At 32.5% G+C, this 11,779-nt stretch overlaps 2 protein-coding genes across 2 annotated transcripts in view; one reads left to right on the forward strand and one right to left on the reverse strand.

The window, feature by feature from the left end:
• Positions 1-2,589, forward strand: part of LOC111709675 (transcription factor E2F5) — a 3,222-nt gene extending 633 nt beyond the window's left edge. Inside the window, exons 3-5 of the mRNA XM_023483499.1 lie at positions 547-630; positions 967-1,576; positions 2,383-2,589. Coding sequence (XP_023339267.1) covers positions 547-630; positions 967-1,576; positions 2,383-2,486 — 798 coding nt within the window. The 3' untranslated portion in view covers positions 2,487-2,589. The remainder of the gene's footprint in view (positions 1-546; positions 631-966; positions 1,577-2,382) is intronic.
• A 6,619-nt stretch (positions 2,590-9,208) lies between these two features.
• LOC111709664 (V-type proton ATPase subunit G) overlaps positions 9,209-11,779 on the reverse strand; it is a 4,458-nt gene continuing 1,887 nt past the window's right edge. Inside the window, exons 2-4 of the mRNA XM_023483452.1 lie at positions 10,855-10,959; positions 9,903-10,010; positions 9,209-9,287 (exon numbers count right to left, since the gene is read on the reverse strand). Coding sequence (XP_023339220.1) covers positions 9,210-9,287; positions 9,903-10,010; positions 10,855-10,959 — 291 coding nt within the window. The 3' untranslated portion in view covers position 9,209. The remainder of the gene's footprint in view (positions 9,288-9,902; positions 10,011-10,854; positions 10,960-11,779) is intronic.

Raw genomic sequence — 11,779 nt, forward strand, 5'->3', positions numbered from 1 at the left:
GTTGTCATGTACAAAATTGTGAGGGGGGGGGGGTCCAAAAATCGTACATTAGGACGGACCCCTAGTTTGTGGTGCTAATAATTTCTTAACTATAAAATGGCAGTCCGTGTTGAGAACCTTGTAGAAATTATATCATGAAAAAAATTTCATAAAAACATTTTTCACTCTTTTCAATGAGGAGCTTATCATAATCGCTACACAACAGTATCAACCTCTTTTTATTCTTCGGTTTTCTAACTGAAAATGGGTAACTCTGCGACTTTTTCATCAATGAATAAGAGTAATAAAATGCCCGGGTTTACGTAGATAATCTATTTTGCAAAGCTTGAAAGTGAGTTTTGTGACACTATTTACGTTTATCGACGAATATATTTTTTTTTTGGTCGTAAAATGTAAGGTGAATATTATAACCCCGCCCCCTCATCTATTTGGGGGGTGGTTATACTGAAAAGATTTAAATTGCAATTTTGACATTTTTAAAAAAAAAATCTTCAAAATTTAGCTTTTTCTTCAAATACAGTTATTGTAAATATTTTTTGTTTCCAGGAAGCTTCAGCCAGAATAAAATTTCTTCAAGACGAATTAAATACTTTAAAGGAACATGAAAAAATGCTGGATCAACAAAAAACGGTAATTCATAATTTGATAAATTTACCTTTCTTCGTTTTAGTTTCTCACACGAGAACTGTTTTTATGTGTCTCTGTTATAAATGAAAATATAAAATCTTCTCTTATAATTTTAATTATTTTTTCTTTAATGTTGACCAAGACCTTTTTTAGCTTATTTTTAATAATATCCTAGGGATAGACATTTTCTTTAAATCTTTTTTCACCATGGAGTATATTATTAAAATTAAATAAAGCGTAATTTTCTTATGTTCCGCGTCAATATATATTGATTAACCAAGAAAATATATACCTCTGCCGTAATTTATACATTAAATATATAGTATATTTTTATTACAGTGGGCCCAGCAGAGCATAAAGAATATATTGGATGATATATCTAACTATCAACTAGCTTACATTACACATCAAGATATCTGTCAATGTTTCGAAGGCCAAACCTTGCTCGCGATTCAGGCGCCCAATGGGACCCAGCTTGAAGTTCCAATACCAGATAAACATGCAGGACATGCCAATAAATATCAGATACATCTCAAATCTGACAACGGACAGATCTACGTACTCCTTGTGAATAAAGACGCTGACTCCGACCCTGTTGTTGTCCAGGTTCCTCCCCCGGCGGATATTCACGAGGACCTGGAGGGGAGTAGAGAAGACTCGAGGTTTAACACAAGTGACACCGAACTATCAGAAGTGGAACCAACTCTACCACGGAATATCTTAAAACAGGAATTCCACCACGAGATTGATCTAGGGGAAGAAAGCTATAGTGACAGAGACAACAGTGTCGAGGGGGGTCTTCCTGTCAAACCGTTCCTTAGCTTCTCGAACTCGAAACGGAGCAATGATTTCGATATACCCAGCTCGAAGCGTAGTGTTGCACAGGATTTTACAATGCCAAATGTAGGATCGGAAATACCAGGACTAGACGAACTCATCTCATCAGAAAGTAAGTTATTATTTCAATGGTTTTCTTTTTATCCATTTTCACAATTATTTTAGATTTTTTAACTCTGTATTTTTCCCGGTTGAGCACAAAAGTACAGAAAAAATTCATAGGTTTATGTAAATAGAAAATTTTACGGTATTAAAGGCTAAAAATCCCCCGAAAGTTTTTCATATTATTTTGTTCAATTAAAATGACAAAAAAAACACACAATTTAAGGTTAAGACCTCGCTATAAAATTTGAATTTTAGATAATTGTGTTTCTTCATTTTTTAGCATTATTTGTTATTGCATAAAAATTAGCTATTTTGATAAATTTTTGTGGTCCAATTAGAGGATGTATGGAATTTTTATAAGTTATTGACAAGGAGAATTTTAAAAGTCATGACAAAAGTTTTTTGTCACTTTAAACTCAATTTTTTTATATTATTAGTTATTTTACAATTTTTAACTTTTACATAAAGCTGTAATAGACTTTTTTTTTGCATTATATAGACTCAGGGGGTAATATTAAAACAGATTAAAAATACCGAGTAAAGTTCTTTTTCCATAAATATATCTGTTTATCACCAGGAAAATTATGTTTTAAGGCTTTGCTTCATAAATACATTTTTAACTGTAAACAATAAAAAAATTTAAGAACTCTCGTTAAATATTTCATTTTAAGTTCGAATAAATTTATCTTATTTGTTTGAATTCAAAAATGTATCTAGAAATCTGTGATAAAATCAGAACTAATTTGATAGATACTTAAACTGCAAAATTTCATAGTTCAGATGAAGATTGAAAAAAACTGATTTAATTTTTAGTGTTCGGTCCCTTGCTGCGGCTGTCCCCGCCCCCCTCTGAGAAGGACTACTGCTTCAACCTCGACACCAGCGAGGGAGTCTGTGATCTGTTTGATGTATTATAACAAGACTAATATTGAAACTTGAATCAACAAAAATTGATTTTAGGTGCCATAGTTGAGATGTTAGTTTTTAAACAAAGTACTTAAAAAACAACAATTTTCGCGTTAGATGTGGAATGATTTATTTTCATAAAATGTTTTAATTTAATATTAAAAAGTCATTTCTATCATTGTTTTGATAAATCATTCCTGTCGCTTTTGTAATGAATTAAGTTTAAATTTTTAATATTTCAAATAACGATTTTTAAATCTACTCAATGGTTCGATTATTAACGGCTGGCATCAGAAAGATCTGCTTTTTAGAACCTTTGCAATGCTTTTCTTTTTTCTTTTTTATTCCAAGATTCTATTTCAAAGAATTAAAACATTTTAAAAGATTCTATCAGAATAGAAACCAAGTTGGTTGTTAAAAAATTACCAAAAATAAAATCATTTTCTGTCACTTTATGTCAATTATATTGACAAAGCAAGTTATATCTGTGTATGATTTAACTGAATGGTTTAATCTTATTTAATTTAACTGTACCTGAATGCGTAGCAAAATATATTTTTTGTTTTAATTCCTGTTTTTACTAATTTACAGAATTTTGTTCATATGAGGCTGAAGTTCAAAGATATAGTTTTTTAATTTGTTTCATAATATCTTAGATGAATAACAAAACAGATAGAACACTAGATGTCGTCTTTTCAAGATTTAGGGGTTTTTGTCCACAATAATCCTGAGGCAGTGGCCCAAAGAAGTTACGAGCATGCTCTTTCTCTATCTTGTAATTAAACGCTGCCTGCGCGGAACTCCTTTGGGCTTCTGCTTTAGGGTTATTGTGATCGAAAAGCCCTTAATTTTCAAAAAGACGACATCTAGTGTTTAATTTGTATTGTTATAATCTTTGCATAATATCTTTATTTTACCCAAGGAACTAAATACAGGAACACCCAACTCAGATGTACGCAAATTGTGTACTGTACAATGTACACTGCAGTGGGAGGAATGTAAACAACCCCAGTGCCACTGCCCTCACAGAAGTTGAAGGGAAAGGACTAAAGCTCTGGTGTGATATTACAGTCCAACAAAAAACATGTTAATACATCAAGTTAGTTCGAATACATACGATTTTTGGCTTTGTGGTCAAGATGGAAAAAATACACTAGCAATATATTCTTATTCCACCCCTTGGGCCCATTTACCTCCAAAATGATGCGTTGCCCCTGAATTCTTTGTTTTTATCTCCCACTGCAGTACACAGATTTGACGCATGGTATATGGCGGTTCCTGATCTATATATTTCTTGGTTTTACCAGACAATCGTAGTGCTCAGCACGTTCACACCTTTCTAACCCATTCGTTAACTGCTAACTAAAATCGCTCAAAAGACCAACTTTCCATATATACTTTCGTCATTAGATAGATTGGACTATTTTAAAATGCCAAAAATTAGATAAATTCCGGAGTATAACAGAGGGTTAATTTAGGCCCCCCCCCCCCCCGTGCAATGTATTTTAAGAATTATGTAAATTAGTTTAACTCGAAAGAAATTTGTAGGTTTCAAAAATTATAAGATAAGGCCGATAAATTGTTAAATTTTGATTGGATTTTTGGCCAATTAAGATTTTATTTTTGTAATTCTAGAAACAACTTAGGGTGTAGGAAATAGTAGAAAAAGCAGACCTAAAAGTGAATGGTTAGTTTCTCTACTTTTTTCTTTTGTCTTAAGCATTTCTTATTTATGTTCTCGCAACTTAAGTAATTAACTAGAGCAAAGAGAAATAATAAAATAACTGGGTCATATTTTATTTCTGAAAAAGTTAAAATCTTGCTTATTAAACAAAGGTAAAATAAATTTTTTGGTGAAATTTTAAATCAAGCCATCAACCAAAAAAGTAAAACGGTGTTAGGAAATCATTTCGTTTAATAGACTCATGCAATAGTGTTACTATCATTATCTAGCTATGAAAGGATTTTACGGAAAGTACGATATATGCGGAAATAAAATATATTGTTTAAGATGCTCGCAAAAAGGATAAATCTGTTAAAACAAATTTTAACAAAATTTTTGAAAAATCAAGAAAACTGCTTGTCCCCAATTATGCATTACAAAAATGTTCTGCTATTCAAAAATATTTTTGTAGGGTCCAAACTCCAAACTTAACGGAAAGTTGACCAAGCCTGTAGCTACAATATGGAGCTAAAATAGAAAACTTTTTTGTTCTCCAAAAAATCAAAGTTATTACATTTTCCATAATATTTTTTAAATGAGAGGCCTATTACTGTCCGTTAAGAATATGAGAAATTTGTAAAATAAAGCGTCTTAATTTTATCGTAACTATGCTTTTAGGACACTTAGAGCTCGTCTTTTATTTGTGGCTCTAACGGTAAGCATCTTCTTTTTTGTTTAATAAAAATAATTACAAAAAAGAAATATTTTCAAAAATTTTAAGCATCCATAAATCTTCCGTGGGGTCATGTGAAGAATCCCACAAAAAAGTTTGAGAAAGAAAGTGGCGCCGCCGCAGACAAAAGAAAATTTTTAATCTATTCATAAAAATCAACACGAAAGGACTAGAAGTAGAAATTGCCTGTTCTCTCTTCTTGCGCTCCTATTTTTTTCAGGGGGGCTCCCAGTTTTCCAGGAAGAGGGACGCCCCCCCCCCTAAACGGCCTCTGATTCCAATTATAAAAATGTTCATCCAATTTGTGCTCTTTACTTACCCTTTTTACGGCACATTAAATCTGGAGAACCTTTACAACTCATCCTTCCATAAACTGTAATTACTAATTACAAATTGTTCCTTCTGTTGAAACCTTTTACAATTCATTATCATTCCTTTCTACGTTGTTGTCAGCAGTTTAGTTTAAAAATAGACTTTTTTCTGAAGGAACGATTTTTGGAACAACATTTTTATAAACCGATAGTTTTTTACTGAATGAACAATTTGTTCAAATTTGTTCAAAAATTATCATCTTTTTAAAGGACCAAACGATTTTACTAAAAGAACAATTTTACTGAATTAGAAATAAGAAAACGAACGAAAATTTTGAGAACGAGCGAAGTTTTTTTAACGATTGAAAAAAATCGAAATGGGTCGTTCACGAACGATAAACGCACGAAATGAAAAAAGTCTAACGTGCCCATCTCTACTAACTGGAAATCATCAGAACAATTAAGTTAAGTGTTCTCCAAACGTTTTAGAGAAAACATCAATTAAAGGGACTGTAAAGGAAAAATGAAAGCAGGTATAGGATGAAACCTGAGAATCTCGGGCGTTAAGCGATTCATGTGAAACATCTATCTGCTGTTCCTGTCTAGATAAATTGACATAAAACTGTGTCAAATTTATACGAAAATTCAAATTTATGCAATTTTGTATAAATGTTGTTTTAGTATTAAACAGATCATATTCATCGAATACGCAACCAATCTGAAAACGACGATATCCCAGAGGAGCTTGAAAAAATCAGGTTTGCTCCTATTATTATCTGAATTTAATAACTTTTCATTTTTATTAGATATAATTGATAATATTATTTATACGTCTGGATCATGTCACCAGAACTTCAACCAATGGCAGTGCAGTATTATTGTCACATGTCTCTTTCTGTATCATGTGACCAGTATACTGCACTGCCATTGGCTGAAGTTCTAGTGACGTATACGAACTCTACGGATTATATGCAATAATATTATTAATTAAATCTATTAAAAACGCAGAATAAAAATGAAAAATTATAAAAGAAGCAAACCTGAGATTCTCCGGCTCCTGTGGGATATAATCGTTTTCAGACTGGTTGCGTATTTGTTGAATATGATCTGTTAAATACAACAACTATTATACAAAATTGCATGTATGAATTTTCGTATAAATTTGACAGTCCCTTAATTAGAGAGTAAAAAACGGAGCGATCAATATTCGACTGACGTCCTAACCAATTACCAACTCAGGCCTTCCTCTGTCCAGTCTGCAGGTGTATCCAGGGGTTTGGACATCATGGACATGCAGATGCCCCAACAAACTTTGATCAAAGTTGTGTGTTTGCTTGTTTATACTGGCTTAATATTACTAGTTCCTGGCATGCCAAACATCTACACCTTCATCATTAACTCTCTAGGGTTCATTATAACCATGTCCGCTTCTGTTCTTCTATTCAACTTCCTTAACACCAGGCCCCCAGCACAGAAAAACATTCTCAACAGAATCTTGGTTCTTCTAATCCTTATTCTATTTGCTCAAACCATCAGGAGCTTTCTCTTGTCATTCGTAGCCTGCTTCTGGAACTTTCACATTGGTAAGATTATTGAAAGCTATCCTACCCTGACTATTGCTGTCCTTTCATCCAGACTTTACCTTTTAGCTGCAGTGGTAGTAATTTTAACTCTTTCGTGTGGAAGACTTTTGCTGGTCACCAATCCAGTTGTGTTTCACAAAATACAACCATCCTCATGTGGTGCAATATTTGCTGGGGTGTTGGCAATCATGATCTGTGTTCTTGATATAACATTCATGGCTATAGCCTGCAATGAAAACACAAATACAAGGGCATTGTTTAGTTTTAAAATCGAAATGGGAATTGCGACCCAGTGTGACTTCAATACATTTCCAGTTGTTGACAACGCCAATACTACATTTTCAGGAGATGAAGTGGAGTTCTGTTGGACTTTCCCAACTCTTCTAACGTTTGTGATATGCTCCATCCTCCTGGAAGTAGTCAAAGTTCTCTTTGTTTTAGTTAAGGAGTACTTAAATATGAAAAAGAAAATGACAGTGAGACCGACTGAACTTGTCCAAGTTGTATCCGATCAAGTAGAGGCAATGAGAACAAATCCAGGTCCCAGTAGACAACGAGTGTTAAGTTGTTCGGAGTCATTTCCCTCCAGTTCTAGGACAAGGATGGTCTTGCATTTAAGACGGCGTTCTGTGGGGACTTTGGGAGCAGAACAAAAAACAGATCCTGAACAAGACATTGTGCAGAACTTCATGCAAAATCAAAATGCTCCCAAAATATACAAGCGTGAACTAAACCGAGCAGACGAGGCGGAGAATTTGATGCTTGCTAAAGAGGTGATCACCAAACAATGCATGAGAACAGCAAGCATTTTAACAGCCTTTACTGTAGCTGTAGCTAGCGTGATTCTTAGTCACGTGGGTGAACTCACAATGATCCGGTTAACTGCTTACAACTTGGTAGTTTGTTTTGTTCTTTTCGATAAAGATATTTTGTCTTATATATTTAGCCTTTTAGGCTTTTCATCATAAATTGTGAAACTGGGGATATCATATTTATTCGTTAAGCATTTGATGAAAAGCAAGACGTTTTTATTTAAATCTTTGTTAAACAATTTCAATTTTTACAGTGGTCAGAACTTAGGTGTGGAGTAGCGTTAATCTTGGATGATTGTTGATCTTGATATCCAATTTGGGCACTTATAAATTGAGAATAAATGCTTGATCAAAAGATTTACAATACACAAGTTCTGACTCCTGATAAAATGAAAACAATTCTTGAAAAATCCCAACAATAGTCGTAACAATGTGTGTAATTTGTCATGATATAATCTATGTATTTTGCTTACCTTTTATTGTATAATAAACAATGAGAGAAAAACAAATTCCAGAGAAAGAGGTGCTAAGTATTTCTCAATATAATGAAGACTAATTTCAATTTCTGGCAAGATATGGTAGTTGAGCTGAGAATGCAGTATGGTAGAGACACTTCTTAGGATTCATTTGAGACCTATGAGACGTTTTTATCGTGCATATTTGTTCAGCAAGAGCGCAAATTCAATCGTTAAAATTCTCATATATTTCATTTTGGAGGGATGATTTTGAAAATCGGTTTTTCAAATTATTCAAAATGTAACAATAAGTCTACAGGTAACTAATTAGAGGTTTTGTTAATAAAACAATGTTGGAAATAATTATTCCTTTTTCGTAATTATATTAAATTTATGAATTTGTTCGTTCAAATTCTTCAAATGTCGTCTTTCATTAATATTTCAGGAAAACCGTTTGTGAATAATAAGACATTACAAAAGCCAATAACTAAATTTCTTTTTTGATGATAAAGAGTTAATTTTTAATTTTTCAACCTGTTCCTAAACAACTGATTATTTTACTGTAGAATCGGTCCAGGGGTTCATGAGTTATGATGCGACAATCAAACAAACCGACAAACAGAGATTACAACTTCATATAGATTATAGATTAAGTGAATAAGCCAAATAAATTGGAATATGAAGTCAATTAGACTGTTAGGACTCAAGTCATGCCATGATTTTATTTAGTTCGAATTAACGAAAATAAAACAAAGCAATTGTGCAGTGTCCACAGACAACTTTGAGCTACTTTAAATTAAACCGATTAGTTATTTTGCTTCTATAATTATTTGCTTTTACGGTATCTAAAAAATAAAAATAAAATTTTAGACAAATTTGTAGCACGAATAGAAATAAAAGTGATAAATAAAATCTTTTATTTGATAAATCACACTTTAATAAATTATAAATGCATAAATAATTAAGAAATTATTACAATAGACGAAGCATTCTATAGAAGTCTAGCCCACAACTGTAAACATAAGGAAGTAAAAATCTATCAAAAATGTTGGCAGTAAATCAATTGACATCTTGACAAAATAAAAGATGGAGAAGCAACATAAAGTCACATCGAATAATTTAAATAATTCCGTTAATAATTTGAAGAAGGATGAGAAGTCTGCCACAAAGTCTATGTTTAGGCTTGTCTATAGTTCTTGTGAATGGTAGGCTTGATATCCACTACCAGCTGGATCAGAGAATCAATTACAGGATCCTAAAATATTTATTCAAACATTTAACATAGTGCGAAGTTTTTCCATTAAAAAACATGGAATTGACCAAATTTAAAACAATTTTTGAAGGAAGACTAAGTGAATTTTTTCAAAGGGACATTATAGGTAATTTCAAGTGACCCTCCATTAATTAAGTGGCATGTCTAATTCACAGCAGTTCCCTTAAAATGGTCATCCGAGACATTGTGTTTTAAAATTGTCATAGTTTTTCTGTCTAGAAAACTGTTTAATTCTAAAACTTTTCTCCACAATTTCTTGAGGAGAAATGTGCAAGTCATTTTTTAGAATAAAACACAATTGAAAATATTTAAATTTCAAAGGGAAAAACATGGATTTTTCATTAATTTTTGTTCAGGCAAATCTCTTAAAGAGTTATTCGGACACGTCACATCGGATTTTATAAACCTTTAAGGGAGTGTTCGTAAAAAATAAGAACGCGTAAACCTTTCTAATTGGCAAAATTTCTATATTTATTTTAATCAGGTAGCATTGCATTAAATTTGGCCCCGATCTAAAGATCAACCTATACCCCTTTTTTTGTCACGAACAATCCCTTGAACACGAAGAATTAATTATGCTAAAACCACTTTAATCACCTTATGAGTAGCAACACTTCTATTCATCGCTTCAATCTTAACCTTAGTATCCATCTCAATCTTGGCGGCAATGTCCTCCTTGGAACCAACATGTTTCGCCTCGTTGTTCTACAAACAGAAGCATTTGAAAACAGGGATGTATATTTTCTTGAAAAATCAATCATCCCCCTTTAAAAATCATTATTCCCACAGAAAATATGTATAATGCAGGATTTGGGCTAAAAAGTATCAAAATGGATAAAAACCTTGAATTTAGTTGTCGAATTTCCACCCCCCCCCCCTCCCCCGATCATGTAATTCTTAAAAATAAATAAAACTTAAAAAGTAGGTTTTATACCAAAAAAAACTGGGAACAAAATTTAAAGAATTTAATCTTTTAACCAAAGGCTTTGCAATTTCCTTTGAAACTCTCCGTCATACTTAGAAAATATCTTTTTCATGAGTACCTAGATATCATTTGGAATAAGCATGATCAATGTTTATTGCTCAATGTATGAAATTTTAAAAAATTTGTTAAAATGTACTGTAAAATGTCGCAAAGGATTTCATTTTAAAAACTGGTTCAAATTTCCTCATAAAAAAGAACATTAAAAAAATGACATTAATTCCCCAGTCTTCTGAAAACTATTATAATGGTGCACACGGAAGTATAAAAACACCAATAGTTGAATTTTCAGACTATTATAGAAAACGATTGCATCTTGTTCAACGTAAGATTTTCTTTAAAATTAAAAGCAATCTTTTGTAAACAAATGATTTATTTTTGGGAAAACAGGAGTTTATTTTTCCAGTATGTTTTACGTTTTTGTAGAAAAATTCTTTTTACAAAATCGTAAAAAACAGCCTAAAATTTGATTGGACAAAAAAGTTACTTCCACCAAACTTCAACACTCACTCCCTCGCGAATGGGGAGAGGGGGGCTGGATCTTGGAAATGTGTCCTCTTATATCACCTTGAACTCTAATTCCCTCTCTTGTTTATATTTCTCAATCTCCTGTTGAGCCTCCTCCTTAGCCTGCTTCAATCTCCTGTTCTTCCTCTTCCGAGCCTCACTCACCTTGTTAACAAAAACAAAATAAATTGTTTAAATATGAAACATTTACCTCAAAAATAAAGCTAATGGTAAATATCTTAGCTACGTAAACCTGTCCTCAATAAACAAATCTCAAGTGTTATAAACATTTAATTTAAAATTAAGCATGCAATTTTAGCAAAAGGAAATATTGGTTATTTACTAGAGAACGCTTTAAAGACTCTCCTCCCTAATAGGAACAGCGTTTGGCCCCAAGCCTTTCCTAGCCGCAGTACTCTGTCAAGTCCTAGCTTATGTCCTGACCGCAGCGCTCGGTCAAGTATTTGTCTTAACCGACCCTGACCCACAAATAACACAAAATTATTATTATTTTGTTAAAAATAGTAGAAATTCCACGGCGTACGAGAGCACTTGTGCAGAAAGTGGCGCAGCGCGTCAAAAACAAATTTTGTACCCCCCCCACCTTAAAAAACCCTTTTTTGAAAAAATATTGGTAATTTCCTAGAGACCGATTTCTGTAACTATGTAAACTATTCGATCATGTATAAACTTCCATATAACAAGTGTTAATAAATTATTTATGAATTTTCTTTAGTGGACTCATCCGACACTTCTCTTTATACTGTGGTGTAAGCTTCAGGTGAAAAATAACGATGGCAACGTTTCTAAAAAAATATCTATATTTTCATAGAAACTTATATTGTATAATTATAAATAATGATATCTAAAATATACTTACACTAAAAGCAGAATTTTAATGAAATTTTTTTGGTTAAAGGCAAAAGTGAGATTTATTTTTTATATTGGTGGCCCCCCCCCCCCCAATGGGTCGAAAAAATATCGA

Source organism: Eurytemora carolleeae, unplaced genomic scaffold, assembly GCF_000591075.1.
Source record: "Eurytemora carolleeae unplaced genomic scaffold, Eaff_2.0 scaffold662, whole genome shotgun sequence".
In the NCBI taxonomy this organism is placed as follows: Eukaryota; Metazoa; Arthropoda; class Copepoda; order Calanoida; family Temoridae; genus Eurytemora; species Eurytemora carolleeae.